General features: G+C 43.2%; 1 protein-coding gene across 1 annotated transcript in view; it reads left to right on the forward strand.

Annotated features, from left to right (window-relative positions):
• Positions 1 to 26017, forward strand: part of LOC135911721 (synaptotagmin-15-like) — a 387529-nt gene that overhangs the window by 321543 nt on the left and 39969 nt on the right. The window contains exons 6-7 of the mRNA XM_070528890.1: positions 15644 to 15814; positions 17714 to 17843. Coding sequence (XP_070384991.1) covers positions 15644 to 15814; positions 17714 to 17843 — 301 coding nt within the window. The remainder of the gene's footprint in view (positions 1 to 15643; positions 15815 to 17713; positions 17844 to 26017) is intronic.

Here is a 26017-nt window from a genome sequence, read left to right on the forward strand (position 1 = left end):
GCAATGTTAAGGAGAGCGTATGTGAAAAGCAAAATTTAAACGTTAGAAATGTAGGATATGAAATGTAACGCATCCATCTACTGTGCCCCATAATTATTTTGCCAGGCTTGTTTGGTATTGTGTGGCGGCGGTAGTACTTCAGACCACTTGGCCTTAGTTCTTTAATGTCTTTGGCTTTTCAATTTTCGGCCTCATTAAGCTGAGTGACGTAAAGCTTTACTTCTAAAACGCATATGCAGATCATGAACTCAAAAGTGCGACTCTTGTTGCGTAGAGGAAGTTGCGAGGGACGAAACAAAAACATCGTGTCGTCGAACTTTGGCGCTTTTAGAGCTGCAGTAGTGAGAAAACTATAATACTGCGAACTCAAATGAGTGGATTACGACCTACTGCCACTCACGTGTGTGGCCTTCAGTTTCTGAAGAAGCACTCGTGGAGAAGTGGTCAGGACAGGCTTCCAGGACCTTAGGTTTGATAGAACGTCGATCGTCTAATCGGCGTATAGCACATGAGAGGGCCCGGCGTTTTCCTTGGAAGTGTAAACAGTGGCAGAGCAGGTGCTGGAAAGCCTCCACATACTGTCTGAACGTTGTGTCTTGTCTAGTGCACGTGTTCTGTCTCAACGTCTCTTTCTTTCACTTCCCGTAGCCTTCTCTCCGCACGCACGATATATCCAACTGTGGGATGACTAGTTTCCTCCCTATATCCATCTTCCTCACCCACTTTATAGCAGTACTTGAAGCGAGCATTCTACCTTTTCGTGGCAGATGGCGATGAAAACGCTTCGAAATGATACGAGTACAAAATCTTGATTTAAGGTTGACATAACGGATACTAGGCGTTGTAGGACTGTGCTCACGTTTATAACTTGATTCTTCACTTAACAATTCGTTTTCATCATTCGCTTCACATTCCAGTCGACTTCAGTTGCCTATTGCACCTTATTGGGCTAGTTGGTGAAACTGCATGAAACTGCCTATACAGCATCGATTGCCTATGAACACTTCATATGCTTTCGAAAGGATGCCTTATAAGGTCTATCGGTCTGCGTATAAAAAACCTGATACGTCTGAAAAAGAGTGACTGTATATAGCTGTTCGTCAAGACATGCGCTTCACTTTGGGCATCTCTAAGTATCGGCAGTTTTCACGGCCTATAGGTGGCGCGGCTGCACCTCCAACATGTCAGTGGTTGAGATGATCGCGACTCTGCCGGAACGAGCACGCTTGGAGGAGAGCGGAGTTTTCTGAGCTGAAATTTTCTTCCGAATTATATTAGATGCGTAGGTAGAGAAGCTATAATATTTTGTAATAATTGAAGAGATACTGGGTAAACACTTATGGAATCCACAGTAAACGCATAAATGCATAAAATTGTAAATATTTCAAACGCCCAGTAGTCTGTCGGCTAGAAATCATTGATAGGATTTTGTCACTAAGCATGAAGTGATCAAGCATGCGGCTTAGTGAGAAAAATTATCGAAGGTGCATTTTCTGGCGTCTCACCTGCATCGTACTCCGCAGCGTAGCGTTTAGTTCACTTCGGTGTCGGTCGACGGCAGTCAAATTGGGCATGTTTTCCGGCAGCGTACTACGACTTATTAAGCAAATACGAAAAGAAAAAAGTCGAGTTTGTGCTGTGTAAGCAAACCAAGTAGTCAAAATATTTTGTTTTGAATTTTGCGACTGGAGAGGAAGAGCGACTCCAGAGGCATATCCCATTACCGGAGGCGTGCTTGTATGGTGTTCCCTTGATCATGGAACAGCAGACGATTCAGAGAATTAAGTCGTTCAGGAGCGAAAGAAACTAGTGGAAGGTCAAAATGTTTTTTTTTATTGCCTCTCTTTTCGATTGTACATTCTCGGTCGTTGAGGAATGCAAGGAAAAAGAAGATAATGGAGACTGTGGGAGCTGGAAAGGTCGGAAATTATAGGAAAGGTGCTTTCCAGGCACTTGAGAGTCGGAATAATGCGACAGGCTTTTGGAACGCGGACATTTCTTAATGCATTTGAAGCACACCGTGCATAACAGCCGCGCGCTGCTTTCTGTTTTTCTCACTTGATAATCGAGAACTTTTATGACGGTTTAGTGCGCAAACCAATAACTGTTTTCTCTGTATAGTCCATACTCCTCATACTTTGGATATGCATTGATAGGCCAGTTGACTGCAATTCTTTCTGCGCCTGAAAACGCACCAGTCGCTCGTTCCGGTGAAGGCGATCATCGCGTCGCTGTTTCACAAACAAACCAGGTGGCACCGCCACCATCTGTGAAAGGTGCGGATTAGAGCTCATACATGTGGGGAAATGTTTCTATTTTCGTCGATATGGGGCCTTAAACAGACCTAAATATTACTGTCATCTGTACATATATACATTGTTTCTAGCTCAATCGCTATAATAGCGTTGCAGAGACATTTGTCGCACGTTCAAGTTGAGTTCTACCTTCGGTACTTTTCTCCGCCACTCTCCCGTTCGTTACTGCGAGCCTCATAACAGCGCTAGCCTCTCTAGCTATCTTCTTGTTGACACCTTCAAGATGGGATCTAATATTGCGCTTATATATATATATATATATATATATATATATATATATATATATATATATATATATATATATATATATATATATATATATATATATATATATATATATATATATGGGTAGAGAACGCAAAATAAACTATAATATATATATATATATATATATATATATATATATATATATATATATATATATATATATATATATATATATATATATATATATATATATATTATAGTTTATTTTGCGTTCTCTACCCATGGCGCGACTGGTTATTAAGTACTCTATTTTGCATCAGTGTTGGTGATAGCAACTGTTAGTAAAGCAAACGCTGAACGTCCACACTTAGCTACATTTCTGAGGCCATAAGGAGCGGCTGACCATCATCAGCACCACCAGCAGTCAGCAGCAATGGCTGGTGGAACGCGCCGGAGAGGTGGCTACAACCTATGTGTTCTCGAATTATAGTGCTCTGAGGCGCAGCTCCAACCACAATTATGTTCATTCATTTATTTCACCTTTTGGGGCGTCATAAAATTATGCTTATTTCAACTTGACAATGACGTTGGCTCTAATTCGCAAAGCTTTTTGTTCTCAATAATCTTTTGCCATTGGCCTTTGGTAAAAATATCTTCACTGTCAAGTTTCTGGGGCATCTGTTCTTACGGGACGCTCTTAGCGCACGATCCGGTTTTCATTGTGGAGTTGAACAGCTTCAGCAGAACGCAAACTCTGGCTTCGAAAACTTCTGCCCGCACAACGTGATCCTGTATGCACGCGTAACACAAGCTCGTCGGTTGTGGTCAGGTGACATTAGACATGGTGCGTTTGAACAGCACACACAGCATGCTTGACATGAGGGACTTCAACAGGCACCAGCTGGCGTGCGGACAATGCTGGACTATGAACGACCCCTTACTCTGACAAAGGCTGGACCTTAAAAACATTCGGTCTTGTGTTTTCCATGTGTTAGTGTGAACCCCTGTTTGCCTGTTTTCGTTTTACTGGCTCCGTTGCTTACATCCTCAGCATGTATTGCTGAATATTTCAAATCAGTTCTGTGGAAGCCCGCAACGTGGAGGAAAGTACATGAAAGGGAAAAAGTGTAGGGGTGGGCGTATCAAAATTTTCAAATATGAATAGAATATGAATGCTTAGCTTCGCATATCCAATTGAATATTCAATAACGATATGCACACGCATTTATTAGCAAGTTGGGTTAATTTGTTATGCTGAAACATTGCAACTCGATTGTCAATGTTATAAACTAGACTAGTAAACCGTTATTCTAAAGCGTTGTTCATTTAACTAATGTTAACTTGGAAAATTTAGTAATTCTCACTAGCTGTCCTTACCAGCCTGTGCCTTATTATACCGCATAAAATAACCGTAAACTGGGAGGCATTTCACCTTGCGCCAAGCAACAGTCAACGCACTTGCTATCAAGCAATAAGCTCAGAATTAAATGTGGCATTGCAAAAAAAAAAAAAAAGAAGCACCCTCGCTGTCTGCAAACCCCTGGCCCTTGCTATTGAGAAGCTGGCTTTCTCGCAAAGTTATACCGTTTAGTGGCTAAGTGCGCTTGACAGGCGAAATTATGCTAGCAGCATGAAATCATCACAAAATTCACCCGCCGTGGTTGCTCAGTGGCTATAGTGTTGGGCTGCTGAGCACAAGGTCGCGAGATCGAATCCCAGCCACGGCGGCCACATTTCGATGGGGGCGAAACGCGAAAACACCCGTGCACTTAGATTTTGGTGTACGTTAAAGAACCCTAGGTGGTCGAATTTTCCGAAGCCCTCCACTGCGGCGTGCCTCAAAATCAGAAAATGGTTTTGGCAATTTAAAGCCCATAATTTAATTTAATCACAAAATTAAGCGTAGAATCGCCCCAATATACTTTTATTAGATAAAAATAAATGCTAAGAACCGTGTTTGCTCCCGCACAGCCAGCAACGTATTCGATTTGATTCGAATATTCTAACGTTTCCGAACATCTATTTTTCGAATCGAATATGAATATTGAAAATATAATATTCGACCTTTTCGAATATTCGTACATTTAAAATATTCTCATCCACCTGAATTATTGCACTAAACTACAAAGCAAACGCATACGGGTTTCTCAGAAAGAAAGCCTCGCAGTAGAAGAAAAATTCATCCTGGTCCGGCATCCCGAACGAATCAGCTGCGTTTTTTCGCAATTGTCCTTGCGTCACCGCATGCCTGCTTCAACGATTTGGAACGACCATCCTTCCACCATAGGAACAACGGCCACTTAAGCGTTCCTGTCGATGCAGCCATAATCGGCGAGAACGCTGCACCACGTGCTGCCTCCACGCAATCCTGCGAAGGATTGGCGGTTACTATGCCGTTGGCAGATTACGCTTTGGCGGGGCTTCATTTGCAGATTGCCACTTGCTGATAATGGTTCGCGGTGTCATTTAATCTTTTGCACATCGCATTTTTTTTTTCACCCGAAGGAGCATAAAGTAATTTTACGGCTCTTGTGCGTCTCACGTGCATTCATAATGCTGAGATCATGATGTCCGAGACCTTCACAGAATGGTAGCATGTCACTCTAGTTTTCCAAAGTATGCACTTCTAGCCAACTAGAACTCTTCGCTCTCTTGTGCAGAATACAATTATGTCCCACTGTTAGCAAAATATATCACAAGTTCTCTAAAAAGAAATGGCGGCTGCATTTTCTGTTTCGAACTGACAGGCGACTGGAATCGGGTGCCGTTTTGAATGGCCTATACGACGCCATAATTCGTTCTTTTGATGGATGTTTCTAACGGAAGTTTGCATCTTGGTGCGGGAATGTACCTGCAACGAAAATTACTCTGAAAAACTGGTTTCCAGACCAAAGTGCTGCCCGAATTGCAGCTGCTGATGCCAGCTCCAGTGCAGTTTATTTTTGAGCATTTTTAAGGGCGAGTCCATATATATTGAACTACTAATATAATGACCACTTTTCGCACAGCTACCAAATTCGTTAAAACTGCTTTGACTGTATCCACATGCATGTGGACATCAACTGAGCCTTATGTCACTTACATTCAAGACATCTTAGGTCTCTGCTGCAAAGCCAATGAAAACATGTCTGTGTCTGGAAAAGTTGTGCATGTGCTCACAGCTATCGCCAGCAATGCGTTCATCTCGCTCGTGTTCACCAACATATTAACCGTTGTTGCCATCGTTTGAGAATGCCATCGTTTGAGCCAAAAGCTGATGCATCGCTCATCATTCGCCTGCCTGCTGAATACAGTGGCATCGCTGCATCGCGGCCCCTCACTCGTTTTAAGTGCTGTCCGAGGCCGTCGGAACGCCTGTATAGTTTGGCTAGCCGAGTTGACGGCCGCGCGCACACGCGAGAATTCCAGAACTACAAGCCGAAAACTGCTTAGAAATCGGATAAATCAAAGAAGAGTTTAGGCATGTAGGGCCCTCTGGGCTGTACTTGTTGGCAATGAGCTAGCCTCGCCGTCTACGGGATTATCTAACGGGCTATGTCGAATGCTCAGTTGTCATATTCGGAAGTTCAAATATTTTTTTTTTCAATCTGACGATGGTGAGCTTGAATTTCACCTCCTGCAGTGCACATCTGCAGGCTTGGAGTGACGCCTGACATCGGGAAAAGATGCCGAGAGCGAGTCGGGCTACTACTAATCCAGGTACAACCACATTAGGAAGGCCCATTAAGCTTGAACAAAGACAATTCCTCACCAGAACAGGAATTGGCCTCCCTGGTGCAGTATTCGTCAACTACCTCGCTGATGATTCCTACAATTAAACCATGGCCCTCAGTCCCCAGCAGCTGCGGAGCACCTGACCAAGGCGGTGGTCAGACCTGTAACGCAGCAGAGGGTGCTAAGAGTCTCTGGGCCCGGACAGGCCGCCAATGGAAACTGACCCTGTCAACCTTTAACAGCCGAACTCTGTCTTGTGAGACTAGCTTAGCAGGCCTCTTTGAGGAACTATCAGACATTGTTTGGGATGTCATTGGCCTTAGTGAGATTAGAAGAACGGGTGAGGCTTATACATTGCTGAATAAAGACGTCCTCTGATATAGAGGTCTCCCAGATAAGAAGCAATACGGAGTAGGATTCCTAATCCATACGGACATAGGGGGCAACATTAACGAATTCTACAGCATTAATGAGAGGATAGCAGTAGTCGTAATCAAACTTAATAAGAGGTATAAATTAAAGGTAGTACAAGCCTACGCTCCAACATCCAGTCACAATGATGATAAAGTAGATCAGTTTTAAAAGATGTTGAATTAGCGATGAGAAAAGTGCAAACTCAGTATACTGTAGCAATGAGCGACTTCAATGCAAAAGCGAGGAAAAAGCAGGCTGGGGAACAAGCAATTGGCAACTACGGCGTCGATTCTAGGAACGCTAGAGGAGAGATGCTGGTAGAATTCGCAGAAAGAAATAAGCTTCGAATAATGAACACCTATTTCAGAAAGCGTAACAACAGAAAGTGGACCTGGAAAAGCCGTAACGGTGAAACAAGAAATGAAATTGATTTCATACTTTCGGCCGATCACAGCGTAGTCCAGGATGTAGAAGTAATAGGTATGGTAATGTGCAGTGATCACAGGCTAGTGAGGGCTAGGATTCACCTCAATTTAAAGAGAGAAAGAGTGAAATTTGTCAAGAAGAAACAAGTCAACCTAGAGGAAGTAAGAGTAAAAGCAGACGAATTCAGGCTGGTACTCGTAAACAAATGTGCAGCCTTAGAAAAGAGAGATGGAGATGACATAGTGGTAATGAATGAAACCGTAACTAGGCTGGCTTCAGAGGCAGCAATTGAAATGGGAGGCAAGGCACCAAGGCAACTAGTAGGCAAACTCTCCCAAGTAAATAAGGACCTAATAAAGAAACGACAAAGAATGAAAGTGTCCAACTCAAGAGATCATATACAATTCGCGGAAATGTTAAAACTGATCAACAAGGCGAAAATAACTGATAAAGTGAAGTGAAGTTTATTCTTCTTTTCAAGGAAAAGAGGGGACCGGGACAGAAGGCGGTAAGGCCTGACGAGGTCCCGGCACCCATACAGTTGGCATTAACAATATAAATGCAAAAAATGGATATAGAAGGCGCGACAAATATGTCAAAACAACGCTACAATGCGCACAGTGAAACATAATTCGGCAAAAATACAAACATGTGCAAGGTAATATGCAAGCACACAAAGTTATACACGTACGAATACAATGCGTACATGGCTGGTGAATTATGACACGAAAACATGCAACTTCAGCAAACTATTGCTGCTTATCCGCAACCAAAAATAGAAAGAAACGTATGTATAAAGAAACTGTAGATGCATTTTCTTACATTTGAATTTCGCCTTCAAGCAAACGTCATTTCATGTTTTTCTTGAACACATTTTTAGATAAAAAGAAATCAACTCTAAAGGGAAATTTGCTGAGGGCGTTGGGTACTTGAAAATTGAGCTTTTGTTTACCACAATTGGTGCGTGTTCGCGGTACACGTAGTTTTACCTCACGAAGGTTGTATTTTATAGTACTGTCAGCAATAGAGCACAAACTGTTTCTATGAATGTATTGTAACAGCCGTAGATAATACACTTGTTCAGCTTGTAGTATGCTATGTTCAACAAACAAAGGTTGTGTACGTAATTTATGTGGTGCGCCGCAATAGCCCTCAATAGCACGCAAGGCTCTTTTTTGTAGCAGTAGTAGTTTATGTTAATTTGAAGACGTAGTCGTACCCCATACAAGATTACAATGTGACAGTTTTGAGAAAAACAGTGCGTTATACATGGACACCTTTAACCAAACAGGTAAGAGTTTAGAAATCCTAAAGAGCAGACCAACAATTTTGCTTAGTTCAGAAGCAAGTTTTGAGATATGAACAGACCAAGAGAGATTTTCATTAAACCACACACCAAGGAATTTTTGAGAAGAAACCTGACTGATTTGTGTATTATCATAATAGATCTGTATAGAATAGCGTTCCATTGTGTTGATCGGCTTCAAAAGAATATATTTTGTTTTATTTATATTTAAACTAAGCTTATTTACGTGTAACCAATCACGAAGCTTCAGTAAATAAGTGTTAACCATACTTTGGAGGGTGAGTAATGAGCGGGAGGAAAAGAAAAGATTTGTGTCGTCAGCGTACATTACCAGATCTGGAGAATTATATATATCGACTCGGTCATTGATATATGTAATGAATAATAAAGGCCCTAGTATTGATCCCTGCGGGACACCATGCATTATTGTCTGTGTATCGGAGGAGATGTTATTCGTTCGTACGTATTGGGACCTATTACTCAGGTAATTTTTCAACAGGTTCAGCGCAATACTGCGAACCCCGTAGTCACAAAGCTTCTTAAGGAGAGTATAATGATGTACGCAATCAAAGGCCTTGCGAAAATCTAAAAATAGACCAAGTGTATATTTTTTACCTTCAATGTTATCTATTATTTTGTCTTTAACAACTAATAGCGCTTGTTCCGTGGACCTATCTTTTACAAACCCATACTGTGAATCAGCAATGACATTGTATTTATGGAGAAAATTGGCCATCCTTGAATTAATAACGCATTCAAAAATTTTTGATAGAACAGGTAATACCGAAATAGGTCGGTAATTTGACAGTTTATTTATGTCACCACCTTTATATATTGGAACCACTCGGGCCAATTTTAATTTGTCCGAAAAAACACCTGTTGACAACATAAGGTTTATAATGTGTGACAAGACATCGCATATAACGTTGCATACATACTTCAGAGGAATTACTTTTATATCGTCATATCCAGTGGATACATCATTATTTAAAGAAAATATTAATCTAGCTACTTCTTGAGGGGTTGCTGGTGCGAGTGCTATAGAATTCAGTAATGGAGTGGTGAGGCCCATAAAACTATCAACCGGAGTATGCGTAGAGAGATTTGGTGAACCGACATTTATAAAGTAGTCATTCAGGGTGTTTGATAGCTCACGGCCCGTTAATTTACCGTTAGTTGTAATTATTTCACTAAGTTGTGTGTATTTTGTTTTATTCTGCAAGTTATTAACCTCTTGCCAAACCTTACGACTATCATTTTGAATACGAGAAAAATGGCTTATGTAATAATTAGATTTAGCATTTTTTAAGTCTTCGTTAAGTTTATTTCTAAATTGTTTAAATTGACAAAGCAAAGCTAGATCTCTGCTATGGAGGAACTCATGATAGATTTTATTTTTATTTCTTATTCTTGCGTAAAGTGATTTGTTCATCCAAGGCTTCTTAAACTTCTTAACATTAATTTTTCTCTCTATTTGTGGGAAAGCTGCGTTATATTGGGTTAAGAAAATATCAATAAACTCAGAATATGCTGTATTAACTTCAGATATATCGTATATAGATCCCCAGTTAGTACCTTCGATTAGTTTACGAAACTCATTCAGAGCAAAATCATTAATATCTCTGGTCATATGCCTAACAGCATTTGTTAGCCGGTTTAATCTGAGAGGTATGAAACAAAATATGGGCAAATGGTCACTAATATCTAAAGATAATAGATTGGATTCAGTGCGTGGAGGCTGAACATTTGAGATGCAGATATCTAATAAAGTAGCCGTATTGCAAGTTATTCTAGTAGGCAAAGTGATATAGTTCGTACATGCGTAAGAAGAAATGAGGCTCTGCAATTCCCTTGAATGAGAATCATCTGATAACAGGTCAATGTTTAAATCACCCATTAAAATGAAAGGTAGTTTAGTAGAGTCCAGAAAAGTGAAAAGGCTTTCCAAGAACTCAAAAATTTTTTATTTGTTACCCTGACGGGGTCTATACATAGCAACAACGATTATATTCTTTAACGATATAGCTAAGCACTCAACGTTGGGATATGTGACTGTAACATCGCTAACCATAGAGTGCGAATGACATTTTTTAACATATACAGCAAGGCCACCACCTCTTCCATGGGGCCTTGATAAACCATTGTAAGTATAGTCATCGAAACAACACTCGTCACCATCAGTGCCGAACCATGTTTCAGAAAAAACCATAACATCAAACTTCATTGACAGTGATCCTAGAAACAAATCAAGATCATCGCGGTTGTTTTTCATGCTACGGATATTTAAATGAAAAGCCGAAAAATATTTTTGCTCATACTTTTAAAGCTAGAATTAAAATGATCAGTATTGTATCTAGTACAGGTAGGTGGAAGAACCATCGTGATAAGTCAGGAATGATGAGCATGTTGCAAAAGCAATGTTATTATCTAGTCATCTTCGCCAGATCAGCCAGATCCTGAATCCTAACAGCGTCCATGTGTTCATCGTTCCGCGCGAAAACCTTGCCCCCACTCGTCCAAACAAACTTCCATGCCACTTCTTTCTTGCGGGCAATAGCAGCACCAAGCAGCTGTTTGTTAGTCCGCGTAATGCTATGTTCAGACTACGTTCGTAAGGCGCCGATTTTTCGTAACATACGTAAGCGGAAGCGCAACAAGCGTATGCGTCTAGTTCAGACTGCGACCGTAAAGGTACCAACGTGCGCAATTCTCGCAAAAATCGTGGGTGAGAGTGTTAAAGGGTCGGCAACATTTACGACTGTTATGTTACGACCGTTGCGACACAGCCAATGACCGATAAGCTTTCGGCTTTCAACAACCGGTGACGACACTTCCGTCCTCCCGTCTGCAGACAGCTCCGGGCGCGGGAAGTGCCATTCCGCCATTCCGTGCGCACGATTGGCTGTGTTCGTGAACATTTTTGCAGTGCGCCTTGCGAGACTGTTTTCAGTTCATCTGGTTTATCCGCCGAGGAAATCGATGGCCGCAGATGCGTGCTCCGAACTTCGATGAGTGGTCTCATTAGGTTTTCAAGAAAGCGGAACTGCTGGGCCGACATGCGCATGATGTTATGAAACATCGCAGCGTCACCAACTCGGAGCTTGGCGAAAAGGTTGTGAAAATTGCCGTCCACGGCCCTGTCGAGAAATACTTGCCGCACCCAAACCCTTCTGCGTCGCCTTCGTCGTCTTTGGGTGATTGAATACATGACTATAAGTTTGTTTTGAGCGTGAATTTCTTCGATCTCGGCCAGCGCTCGCATGTTGGCAGGAGCCATATTGGACCGCTGGTGGCGTCGATTCTGCAGCTCCAAATTTGATTGGCCTGTTGTAAAAGCCGTAATTTAAGCAGCAGTAAATGTGAACAAAGGTGCCGGCTTAACTGCCGTAACGTTTTTTACAGCCGTTACGTTCGATACGCCAAAAGAGCTGTTACGCGCGTTACGACCGTAGTGTGAACATAGCATAAGATGCTCGTTTACATAAACGCTGTCGGTCCCAGATAAGCCGAGCTGGTCATTTGTAACCTTTTGCTTCCTAGCCTTAGCAAGAAACGCATGACGCTTATCTCTCCGAACAAAGCGAACCAAGATATTGGTCTCGCCTGGCTTGCGCGTTGGGATCCGGTGACACGTGTCAATGTCATGGCTAGCAACTGGTTCTTTAAGAACGTCGCCAATTTTCTTGACTATGTCAACAGGGTTCCCGTTTGACTTGATTCCTTTTATTTCCAAGTTATTTAACCTGGTATACTGCTCCAGCTCTTCAACTCTCCGCGTTAAGCACTTGTTTTCATTGAACTTAATCAGCTCACCAATTTCATGTCGAAGTGCCTTCACATCAGCGCCGATTGCCTTTGTTTCGGCACACGTGTCACTACAAAATTTAACACTGTCCTTCACACTACGCATCTCTAATCTCATTTCCCGTTTGAAGTCTTCAAGAGCCTTCGTAATTTCCTTAGCATTGCCAGCCATTCTTAGAGATTACATGCAAAGATATAGTCAAAGTACCAGTCAAAGTTTGGCAGCAGTGCGCAGCAGTAGAAAAACTATTCAACAACGCCCAAGTCTCACCTGCGTAAAAACGGGTGGGTGAGCGAACCTGTACGCTGCTTGCGCACCGCTGCCAAACTGAGCTGCCGCCCGCAATGCCGTCCTTTATAAAGACAACCGGTACGAGCCTCCCACGCTGATTGGTGGGCCGTGCGGCGATGCGCCAGGTAGCTGGGGAAGCTGGGCCATTGAATCAGCGATCTTGACAGTGTGGAGAACGAGATGAAATCTACGCTGTTCCTTGACGTGGACGGGGCAGTCAGTCGTCCCTCGGCTCCTTGCTGCTTGGCGAAACGTGCGGAATCCGCGTAAAAACGGGTGGGTGAGCGAACCTGTACGCTGCTTGCGCACCGCTGCCAAACTGACGCTGCCAAACGAAACTATAACCTCAGGAAGAATGAAGAAGTTGTAAAAAATGAACGCAGCCTGAAATCAGTTAAAAGGAAACTTGACATAGGACAAACCAAGATGTATGCACTGAAATGTAAGCAGGGTGATATCATCAGCAATCTCGAAGGTATAGTAAAAGCAGCGGAATTATTCTATACTGACCTGTGCAGTACCCAGAGGAGTCAGGATAGCTCCATTAGAAACAGTTATGAACACGATACAGAAACTCCTCCTATAACTAGCGATGAGGTCAGAAGGGCCTTGCAAGACATGAAACGAAGATGAGCGGCAGGAGATGATGGAATAACAGTCGATTTAATCAATAATGAAGGAAACATAATGCTTGGAAAACTGGCGCCTCTATGTACGAAGTGTCTATCTACCGCAAGGGTCCCAGAAAACTGGAATAATGCAAACATTATACTAATCGACAAAAACAGAGACATTAAAGAATTGAAAAATTATAGGCCCATTAGCTTACTCCCAGTATTATATAATATATTCACCACAATAATCTCCAATTCAATAAGGGCAACACTGGACTTCAGTCAACCAAGGGAACAGGTTGGCTTCAGGAAGGGATACTCTACAATGGATCACATCCATGTCATTATTCAGGTTATCGAGAAATCCACAGAGTACAATAAGCCTCTCTATATGGCTTTCATAGATTACGAAAAAGTATTTGGTTCAGTAGAGATACCAGCAGTCATAGAGGCATTACGTAATGAAGGAGTTCAGACCGCTTACGTAAATAGCTTGGAAAATATTTACAGACATTCCACAGCTATCTTATTTTACACAAGAAAAGTAAGAAGAGACCTATAAACAAAGGGGTCAGAAAAGGAGACACAATCTCTCCAATGCTCTTCACTGCGTGCTTAGAAGAAGTATTCAAGCTATTAAACTGGGAAGGCTTAGGAGTAAAGATCGACGGCGAATACCTCAACAAGCTTCGGTTTGCCCATGACATTATTCTATTCAGCAACAATGCAGACAAGTTGCAACAAATGATTGAGTACCTTAACAGGGAGTGCGTAAGAGTGAGGCTGAATATTAATATGCAGAAAACAAAGATAACGATAAATAATCTGGCAAGGGAACAAGAGTTCAAGATCGCAAGTCAACCTGTAGAGTCTGTGAAGGAGTACGTTTACCTATGCCAACAAATCGCAGGGAACCCTGATCATGAGACGGAAATCGATAGAAGAATAAAAATAGGTTGGATCGCATACGGCAGACATTGTCAGGTCCTGACTGGATGATTACCATTGTCATTAAAAAGGAAGGTGTTCAATCAGTGCATTTTACCGGTGCTAACATATGAGGCACAGACTTGGAGATTGACACACAAGCTTGAGACCAAGTTGAGGACCGTGCAAAGAGCGATGGAACGAAGAATGCTAGGCATAACGTCAAAAGACAGAAACATAGCGGTTTGCATCGGAGAACAAACGGGTATAGCCGATATTCTAATTGACAGTATGAGAAAAAAATGGAGCTTGGCTGGTCGTGTAATGCGCAGGTTAGATAACCGTTGGACCATTAGGGTTACAGAATGGGTACCAAGAGAAAGGAAACGCATTCGAGGACGTCAGAAGACTAGGTGGAGCGATGAAATTAGGAAATTCGTGGGCCCCAGTTGGAATCGGTCGGCGCAGGACCTCGGTAATTGGAGATCGCAGGGAGTCGCCTTCGTCCTGCAGTGGACATAATATAGGCTGCTGATGATGACGATGAATATGTGTTTGTGCACTTTACCCCCCATTTGTTTTCGTCCATGTCTCTGAGTCTTCAGTCAAAACTATCTTTTTCTGCGCTTCTCTGACTTCAAAAGAGACCCAACCCATGTCTCCTTACACTGCCTCATTTGTTGTGTTACTGTGGGCTCCTAAAGTCAACTGGTCTACCAATCTTTGGTGAATTGTGATAATGATGATGATGATGAATTGGCATTCCCTTTGAAACGGGGCGGTTACAAACATTCACTTAGCCTGCTTGAGCTATAATAAGGTATGCTATACATGCTCTTCAGTATATTATTTTGTGTACCTTTCCTTAATTTTTTCTCCTTTCCTAAAGCTTCTATATCTACGTTGTACTGTTAACTCTGCTTGTAACAGACCCATCCTATCAGTCTATTCCCTGTGTTCCCCCACTAATACTATAAACGCCTACTACTTATCTCGACTGCCTGATCAGTTGATGCTTCCCTCCCATTCTGTACACTGTGAACGGCACGCTGTAGCGCCACCTTTTGGTTGCAAGTGTATTTACTCTGGTAATAGCTTTTTTTTTTGCCTGACTTTGTTTTGTTTGCCTCCTCACATATTAATATTAACTACCAGAACTGTGCGGTTTTGAGCACTGGTAAGTGATTTACGCATTCACACGCTCTCCTCTCACCCATGAATCACCACTTTTGTCTTTGTCTTTATATGCTCTGTTTCGTGTGTGTATGTATCCGTTAATACCTAAGATTCAATAACAAATTTCGTTAATACGCTATAGAGTGATACGATCTCTGCATCACCCGCCGTGGTTGCTTAGTGGCTATGGCGTTATGCTGCTAAGCACGAGGTCTCAGAATCAAATCCCGGCCATGGCGGCCGTATTTATTTGGGGACGGTATGCAGAAACGCCCGTCTACCTTGCTTTGATTGGACGTTAAAGAACCACAGGTGGTCAGCATTAATCCGGAGTCCTCCACTACGGTGTGCCTCATTATGCGATCGTGGTTTTGGCACGTAAAGCGCCATAATTAATTTAAATATCTGCGTCTTTAAAACGTTTCTCTCCGTGGACGGGGGAACGCAGATCCCGGCCAAGGCCTTATCGGAGCGAGTACTCAAGCTGACGGTGCTGGATAACGATCGCGGCAAGCGACACAACGTCATCGGACACGTGCTCTTTCCTCTTCGGGATCTGGATCCACTCTCGGGGGAACGCATCGTGGCATGGAGAGATCTGGAGACGACCGTGGATCTGGTCGGTGACTCGACAAATTTTCCGGCACAAGCACCCAGGCGATAAGACTGCAGGACAAAAAAACGGGGAAGAAAGCAAACATATTGAGCGAGAGAAACACAGGCACAATCTATAATTGTCAACTAAGTGCCTTTTTTTAGGACATGCGTTTAAACATTACTTGCAGAGTTATACTAATGATTCACAATTACACTTAAATCATGAATCCGCTTTAAGTAACCTTGTTTTCTTTCCACATTTTAGAGAAATTAATCAAATGGGCGTTAATAATGAAACGTCAGGTTGTTTTCGCTAATAATATTGTAACAGCAGTGCAGGAAGTATATAAGATGCGTTCTTAAATGGGGATTCTATCAAACTGTTTTTGCGTACGAACGACTTATTGAATACGCGCCAATGTTTTTAACGATTGTGCTGATTAGAAAATGTTTTGTGGCATGATTTCATAAGGGCATCCTCTATCAACTGTAGCGTCAAATTGTCCATACGCAGCGGCAATAGCCAGCAATGCGAGTAGTAGTTCAAGGCAGACCTTTCAATTTATGTAAAAACTGCGGACGAGTAACACGTTAGCTTTAGTTGGTTCCGGATCATGCTCAAATATATATCAAGTGCAGAAAGTAAAAAAAAAAAAACGTGTGGACACATCACTGCGACATTCATATTCAGTACATCCGCACATTTTTATATTAATCGCTCAGATTTGTGGGCCCATGCCAAATCATTGTTTCTACTCGTATAATTTGCAGTTTCTGATGCTGTGCATTCAGGGACAAAACCACGCTTATGCTATGTGTTCACGACACGCATCCAACGAAGATCATGCATTCATAAATATGCACACCGTGATAAAGATAGAGAAAAAGCAGTCAGTAATTCCTGAAAGGGGATTTTCAAAATGAAACGTATTATAGGTATGCGAGAATGTGGTTACTAAAGTAAAATACGCAAACATCTTGGAATTAACTTTCCATTGCGGAGGGTTGTACATGTTATTAATGTCATTATGGCGGTTTCCTGGCGTAACTCGCAGTCGTGACAAGTGTGGAGAAATATGACGTGGCCCGATGACAGCGGCGGCCCGAAAACACTTAACAGCTTACTAGATTATCATGTCCCATTAATGTCTCAGCAAACGGTCCGTCGCCTAAGGACGTACTCATGCGCATAATACATATGCGAAATGACCATAGTACAGAAGCTTGTTTTGCCCATCGTATAGAACTCTCGCTTCTTATAACGATGAAAAAGCCCGCAAACAACATTTTAATACAGAAGGCATTAGGAGTTCATTGTCATACTTTAAAGTTAAATACTTAAGCACCCGCGCCGTGTTGGTTTTTTTAATAATTCATCTTTAAATTTTCAAGAACCGGTAGTTTTTTTCTATTAGTCTACCGATCAGCAGTTGCGCCAAACACTTTTCATTCTTTCGATATAGTGCCGGTGTTATTTTCAATATATTCGTGTCACCAAAGTGGCACTTTTATTTGAAACCTCGGAGAAATAAAAAATCATCCGGCCGGAAAAGTGGGTTTACTCCCGGGAAAGCGCTGATAAGTACACTCGCGGATAATGGGGTTTCGTCGTTCGTGCGCAGGCGGTCGAAAAGCGAAAACCGACCTCAGCGTTCTTAACAGAGTCCGCATCGATTACCACACACCGCACGCCAGCGTCCTTGGTGACATCAATATGATTCGGTTCGCGCAGACGCCGGGATTCGGCAGGCCGGGGCCCGCGCCCAAACAAGCGCACATCACGCGAAGCTTTCCGCTCAGTCACACGCATTCCTCCCATTTCATTTTCGTGCGTGCACCCTGCAGTGAATGAAAAAAAGAAACGAGTGCTGCGCGTTTGCTTGCGTCGGCCACTGGAAAGAAGTGTCGCTGCCCAACGCAGGCGCCGCCGGACCAAGGGGAGCTGCTGCTGGGCCTCTGCTACAAAGCCGGCCTCGAGAGGCTCACCGTCACCGTGCTGGAGGCTCGTGGCCTGGTCGCGCCTCCGGAGATGGGAAACCAGGCTTCCCTCGGTCAGTGCGCGTCCCTGGCCCCCTGTTTGGTTGAGAAAACAAATCAAGGGAAACGGCTGGCATGTTAACCAGGGCTGCTTCCGCTTATCTGCGGAAGAAAAATAATGAAGAAAATAGGATGGGCTGCAGGAACGCGTGGGAATGTTGCAAGTGTGGGAGAACCTCTATTACATTTAGCGAGATCCCAGTTCGACCAAAAAACACGAAAACGCTGGGACAGTGCATTGTGTTCGAAAACCGCTGTGTTCCGATAGCGGACGATTGGCTGATTAGTGCAGCGCGGTGAACGCGCCGTTATTTGTACACTAAAGTGAGGGCAGTTCTTAAATGCCACATTGTAGGTCTCGTCGAGCGAGAGTACGCAGAAAACGAGGTCGCTGTGTGCTTCGAATCACCACACTTATTTCGTGTTTGCCACAGTCCTCCTCAACTCTCGAGCGATTTTCGTTTTCTGTCGCTTTTCGCACAAAGGCGGCCGAGCCTGATTGGCGTCGCTGCCAACAATAATGGCGTCGCCAGCCAACATGGCGTCGCCAGCCAACAATAATAATGCTGGCGACGAAGAGCGAGCAGGTTAGAAAAGGAAGTCAGGTGGAAAGGGGAATACCGGCCACAGCCTAGAGTAAAGCAGTGGTGCTGTGCAGCATACAAAACACTATAGTAAAACGGTTTCGGACGTGCCTTCAAGGCGAGCGTGTGGCCTGAATAAGCAATGCTCCCACCGGGCTTGAGACTAAAGACGCTCGCGCCCAAGCGATTTGCGAAACAGAAGCTCCTTTCTGCCTACCCGTTCAAACACCGAGCACAAACGTGCAACTACAGGCTTGTTTCCTTTTGTAAGAGTTCTTTTTTTATTTTTTTATTTTTTTGCGAAAGCGTCAATTGGCCCATTAAGTGAAAAAAACCGACTTGTGTAGCAGCGAAGCGGCACCTCAATTCCCATTGGCTGCGACTTAACGCCACGTGCGCGCCTCGACGGGGCAGAGTGGGCGAAAGGATACACCTGCTGCCGCGCCAGGTCTTGCATAAGGGCAAAAGGTATCGCAGCGACGCCACGTCACCGTCGCTCTCGGAAGGCTGTGTTATCCGGGCGTTCCTTGTCCGCGCAAGCTCTCGCCTGCGTTTTAACTTCGCCTCGGTGATCGCTATAAAGGAAATTAATGACTTAAAAAAAGAATAAATTTCAAAAGTAAAAACGGTGGCGGTAATGAGTTTCGAACCAACGACTCCATGCTCAGAAGCCGAGTGTGTTATCTGATTGATTGATTGATTGATTGATTGATTGATTGATTGATTGATTGATTGATTGATTGATTGATTGATTGATTGATTGATTGATTGATTGATGCTATGAGCGTCCCCTTTGGAACGGGGCTGTGGGTTGTGCCACCAAGCTCTTGTTATTGCCTAATGTCCCACTTATGTTTAAAAAAAGGAAAGGAAAGACAATAAATTCCGATAACCAAGGTTTCGGAACCCGTATTGTGAACTTTGTTTTTGTACGCCACTGTTGTTTGTCGTTTCCCTACTTTTCTTCCACCAATCTTCCAATCGCCCCTTACTAACTTCTATTGAGGACATGTTTAATTTCTCCCCTCTCTCGTTGAATACAAGGGCTTCAGGGAGGCCAGTAGTGCCTAAATTGACCGCTGAGCAAATGTCTTCACGTTCTAATAAAACATACTCCATCGTTTCCCTAGCTTTGCCACAGCAAGCACATGCTTCTTCCTTCTTTGTCCCGCTTTATAAGTGCGTGTTCCAAGGCAACCTGATCCCGCTTCGAAAAGGAATGAGCTTCCCTTTGAGTTATCATATATTATTTCTTTCCTGATTTCGGTTTTTCCTCTTACGTAGTTCTCATTGCAGCCACCTATGCGATTATCTCGGCTTCTCTGACTTTGCGCTTGACGTTCTTTGCTGACGTGTTGCTCACCATACAGGCCACATACTTGCTGGTAAGCTTCCTAGTTCTTTTCCTCCACTGTGAATCAACGTTTTCCCTGTACAAATACCACAACACTCTCCCAGCCCATTTACTTTCTTCTATATTCCTAAGTCATTCTTCATACTTAATTTTACTGCGAGCTTCCCTCACTTCAAAACTAGTCCAGCCCATATCACCCTGCACAGCTTCATTTGTAGTCTTCCCGTGAGCGCCCAATTGCGAAGCGTCCCACTGCCCTCTGATTTCCATCGAGTCCTGATTGTACCCCTGATCTCAAGGAAACAACCGCATTTCCAAATGTAAGTCCTGGAACCATTACACCTTTCCACATACCCCGGAGTAACTGGTACCTACTGTATCCCCATAGCACTCTGTGTTTCATTATGGCCGCATTTCTCTTCCCCCTTACTGTTACTGTTTGTTTTTTCTGCGTTTCCATATACCTATTGCCTTCGTTTTTCCATATCCCAATGTACTTGTATTCTTTTACGCGCTGTATTTCCTAGCCCTGTATTGACACTGTTTGTTCAGGGTTTTCATTGAATACCAAAGCACCTGATTCTTTAACGCTAAATTTCACACCTGAATTCTCGCCTTCCTGTCCACCGATATTAGCCAGACGTTGCAAAACACCTTGTTAGCTAGTAACACAATGTCGTCCACATGAAACAAACCTGGAAGCTGCTGCTCTACTACTATACCCGCTTGTTCGTATGATAGATTAAACCCGATATTACTTCCTTCTAGCGCCCTTTCCATCCTCACCATGTACATCACAAACAGCAGTCGGGATAAAGAGCACCACTGCCTCAGTCCCTTGTTGATATCAACTTTGTCCTCGATCCTCATCCATTCCCATTTAACGCAAACAGTATTTTCTAGCATTGCCATTTGTTGGGCGTGTTGGTAAATTGAAAGCATATTTGCGCCAGCAAACAAGGACGGAAGGGAGACTACAACACAATGCGCTAACTTCAACCTTGAGGTTGAAGTTAGCGCATTGTGTTGTCGTCTCCCTTCCGTCCTTGTTTGCTGGCGCTAAATATGCTTAGTATTTTCTAGGTAAATCTCTCTCAAAAGCTATTGACAATCGTCGCCTAAGCCTTCCCCTTCCAGAACTTTCCCCAAAATGTTGCGCTCTACGTTGTCATACGCTCCTGTAGTGTCTAAAAAGGCCACATATAACGGTCTCCTTTCTACTCTGGATATTTGAATACACTGAGTAAGGACAAATAAGTTATCACCCAGACGCCTATCTATTCTGAAGCTATTCTGAAGTTCTCCCAAAATGCCATTATTCTTTGCCCATCCTTGAAGCTTTACATTTATAGCCTGCATTGCTACCCAGTATATTACGGATGTAATGGTTAACGGCCCATACGAGTGAATTCTATCTTTCTCCCCCTTACCTATATAAATTAAAGACATGCTACTTTGTCGCCAGCTGTCTGGTATTCTTCTATATTTTAAAGATTTTTCCACTGCTTTCAACACAGCTGAGTTACTTTTTGGTCCTGGTTCATTAATCAGCCTAATGGGAACCTCGCATAGCCCTGTGGCTGAGCGCTTAGGAATTCTCTCTTCGGCTTTCTCCCAGTTTAAATTTGTCAGCACCAGCTCCTCTTCCATCTGGTTCTCTTTCATGCTCTTTTTTTTCCTCAAGTACAACATCGTCATTGCTTTGTAAAAATTCAGCTGTTATTTTCCGTGTGTAATTTAATGCCGCCTCACCTTCCAGTTTGTTTCCATCTTCGTCTAGGATATGTTGTTATGTTATGCCAGACTTCCTGCCTAATAATTTTATGTGCTTCCAAAATAGTCCAGGTGCTGCCTTCTTTTTCTCATGTATTTCTGATAACCAATGTTCACTTTCACCTTTCATCTTTCATCTTTGCTTGCACCAGTATTTGAACCATATATTTTTTTCTTCCGGTATATTTCCCATTTTATGGTTACATCATCCTGCGGCAAATACGAATTCTTTTGCCTGCCTATGCTCTGGGGACGCTTTCTGTCGTTCGGCGATCGCTTCTCGTATCTCCCTGCTCCACCAGCTTTTCAGTTTCTTTTTTTCCTTTCCAACTAGCATGTTGCCTCTTTTTCCGTATTTCTGTCGTTATTATACTTAGAAGCTTACTATATTCCCACTCTTTGCTTGGCCATTCGCAAAGTTCTTCCTGGACTCTTGTGACTGTATTTGTTATTTGTTCAGCGCTCAAATTTGGACTGGCCATTTTGCGCTCCTTGCTATCTTTCCCACCTACATGTCCCATTTTCAAAATGATGCGTTTATGCTCACTCCCTATACTGTTATACCCTTCCTCGTCAATGACCATTCCTCTTCAACTTATCGTGAATTCCTTCTGCTATCAGACAGTAATCAATGGGCGGTTGCCGGTTTCCCACTTCCGACGTGATCTGCCTTCACACTTAGGCCGTACATTCACGATAACGATGTTATGTTTCTCACAAAGATCTAGCATCGACTTCCCGTTGCTGTTGGTATAGCCATCTAGATGCTGTACGTGGGCATTCATATCACTAATAGGGTAATTTCGGTATCATTCCCGAAACCCCTAATATCAGCACTTAGGCATTCCTTTAACTCTTGATTCTTCTCTGCGGAATTATTTTCGGTCCACAAATACGTTACGCCAAGCCAAGTTTTCTTTCCGCTCATTGTGCGTGGAAATCAAAGATGCTCTTGACAATTTGAATTTACTCTTTTCCATTTAACTCCCGGATAGATTAGCGTTCCGACTCCCCCTCCCTTTCTTTCCGACTTAGTTCTGTTGCACCTTCGCCAAACATAATTTTCAAACACTGGCGGCTCTTCCGAGTCTCTAAGGTGCGTTTGTGTAACTGCATACACCCCTATCTATTCTATATTTACCTGCTCCTCGATCTCTGCCCACTTTTTCCTTCTTCTGCCGCCCTGCATGTTTATATAGGCTATTGCATGGCGAGCTATTTTTCTATTTTTCCTCCTTTTTATGTTATTGACGTCGATACTATTCTGACGTTCCCCTAGGGGACCTTCTTCGTTACTGCCTACACTGGCCTCCTGAGCGTCCATGGGTCCCCTGAAAAAGCAACCACGCGACCAGCAAGTCGCCAGTCCACTTCGCGTCCAAGCCTGTAATCGAAGTGGATGCCGTCTTGTTCAAAAGCACCACACCTTCACACTTCCCTGTTTACTTCGACAGTCTCGAAACCTTTCTCTTGGCTCAATGTCCATATAGCCTCATTAGCAGCCACTACGGCTCTTTGTATGTTACAGTCACGTACAGGCACCTCCAGCACCGTGCACACCACGATCTGCACCTGAGGGGACAGCTCGCACAAGTCGTCTACCCCCTTCGGCAAGCGCTGAGCTAGCCCTGTCTCTTTTCTGTTTAGGACGTCATTTAGCCTATCTGCTATTATGACAAGGTTGCGTCCGTGGGCATTTTCCGCGCGCTTTGCCTTTGCTGGCTCCATGACAGAACCCAATGTCCACCCTGGAAATGTCCCTACCGCCACTCTTCCATCGCCTTTCACCCTCTCCATAATTGTTTCTGGGCATGTAGGCAGGTTTGAGTCGCCGGCGATAATCGCCATTTCACTCCCTCCTATCTCTCTCCGCTTCCATTTGTCCTTTTCCGCGTGATTCAGACTTTGACAAGGGGCATTGAACCCTGCGTGCGCTCCTGCTTTTTTTTTTTTTTTGGCGGCCTCAAGGTAGGTGCAGCTCTTTCCAGCTACCCCCTCCCCAGGTTGCATGTATTCCACGTGCTTTGGTGACACTCCCTCTCCTGTCACGTCGGGAGACTGCATTAGATTGTCACGACAATTCTTGTTCACAATGACGGCCCTGTTCAGCTTTTCCTCGGCTGCTTGAAGTGTTTTTTTCCACCGCCTTCCGTGCAACACGCTCCATGTTTAGCTTATGTAAGCTCTTCGACCTGTTACACAAGCTCATGCTCTAAATCATTTTCTTTAGCCTAGCATCGACATGCTAGGCTTCCGATGGACTCGATTTCCTCTCCATTTTCATCCTTCCCCTCGAGTACCTTGAGGGACCCCCCGCACACTGCACGCTTTACCGTCTTTCTTGCCATGTGTTGCACTTAGCTTTTTCTAATGCAAACATCGAAGCTTTCAGAGTGCGTGCCTTCTAGCAAAGGCCGATACGCACACACTTAAGATACGACTCGTGTTCGCGTGTGTTCAACCATGCAGCCACGCTGTTACTTTCCTATCAAAGCAATACTGCCGATACGAATGCACACGCAAACTAATATCACTAATATGTAATAGTCTCGCCACTTTGAGAGTACTATATAAAGGCTATAAAGACTTAACGTCCTACAAGGTTACACGTGTTGAAACACGTGGCGCAAAGGGACTTTGACTATCCTGCAAAACCAAGTATACACTAAACACCAATTTAACTCAATCGTGCTACACTGCACAACAAACTTCATCGCGATGAAACGTTGAAAACCACAAAAGAAAAACCCATGGATATCAGGCGAGGTCTTTCAAGCGAAGCGTAAACTGAAGAGACTTAGACATACCATTAAAAGAAAAGGGCCGAATCAATCACTGAAAGATAAACTGACCTCCGCTCTCGCTCACTTCAGAGGAAAGTTAAAACATGCATAGAATCACTATTTCAGCACAACATTCCCCGACTTCATTACCAACAATCCACACAGATTTTGGAAATACTTTCGCTCGTGTTCAGGCGTGTCACCTGAACGGTCTCTAGAAGATAAAACGACTCGAGCGAACACAATCCACAACTTTTGTCTTTTCAGTTTTCACTTCAGATAATGGCTTACTTCCCTTCCTTACCTGTCCGCCTAACACCATCGATTAATTAAACGTTACTAATGCAGGAGTTCTTAATCTATTGCTTATTCTCGACATCAAGAAAGCTAATGGGCCAGATAATGTCCCGAATAAGTTTTTAAAAACGTATGCAGAATGGTGTAGCCAATACCTTGCCATTATGTACCGCAAATAACTCGCGACCGCAAAACTAATAGATGACTGGAAAGAAAGCGAAGGTGATTCCTATACATAAATCCAGTGACAGCAACGAACCTTCTAACTACAAGCCAATCTTACTTATCAGCACATCTTGTAAAATATCGGAACATATTATCTTCAAACAGATCACTATATTTGTCGAGCAAGAACATATATTAATATCTCAAGAACTCGGTTTTAGAAGCGGCCTCTCAATGGTCGCACAACTAAGGGAAGGGGTGCATGACCTTGTGATCAAGCTTAACAACCGAAGCCAGACAGATATGATCCTCCTCAACTTCAGTAAAGCATTTGATTGTGTAAGCCATGTAAAATTAGTTGCAAAACTAGAGGCTACGATCGACGATGCTCAGATTACTGCATGGATAAAAAACTTCTTATCGCATCGAACACAGTATGTTATTGTAGATAGCACCCCTTCCAGGTCTGTAGCTGTCACCTCCGGTGTTCCCCAAGGGTGAATATTGGGCCCATCGCTATTTTTTACCTTTCTTAACGACATTACTGCTAACATTGAATGCGACATTAAGCTCTTCGTGGATCATTGTATTAATTATAAAGAAATTGTCAGTTACGCAGACTACGTATTACTAAACAGAGCACTCGACTTGGTGTCCAATTTGTGTAAAGAATAGCAAATGTCAATTAACACCACTGAATCTGTATGCATGTCTTTTACAACAAAAAAGAAGCCCTCGGAATTTTCTTACACTCTCGGTGGTACATGGCTGAATAAAGTCAATAACCACGAATACCTAGGTTTGACATTCTCTTCTTACCTTTCATGGAACTTACATATTGATAATATTACCTCAGTCGCATTACGCAAACTTTTTTTTTCTTAGACGATGTTTACGCCTTGCACCAAAGCACACCAGACTAGTAGCCTATGCAACTTTTGTTCGCTCTGTCTTAGAATACGCTAGTATCATATGGTTTCCGCACACATAAACTAGCGTATCAAAACTTTAAAAAAGCTGCAAAAAAAAGCTGTTAGGTTCATCTTTAACAAATACAGACCCTATGACTCCCCTACAAACCTCTTAGCTGATGCAGGTCTTAGCACACCATCTATTAGGGCCAGACAAGCCCGCTTAAAATTCATCTACCAACTAATGCACGACAGTTATAAGACAGACCGAGCTAAGCACGTTACTTTGTCTACATTGCGTCTATCGCAAAAAAAGCACCC

This window comes from Dermacentor albipictus, chromosome 1 (assembly GCF_038994185.2).
Source record: "Dermacentor albipictus isolate Rhodes 1998 colony chromosome 1, USDA_Dalb.pri_finalv2, whole genome shotgun sequence".
Classification (NCBI taxonomy): Eukaryota; Metazoa; Arthropoda; class Arachnida; order Ixodida; family Ixodidae; genus Dermacentor; species Dermacentor albipictus.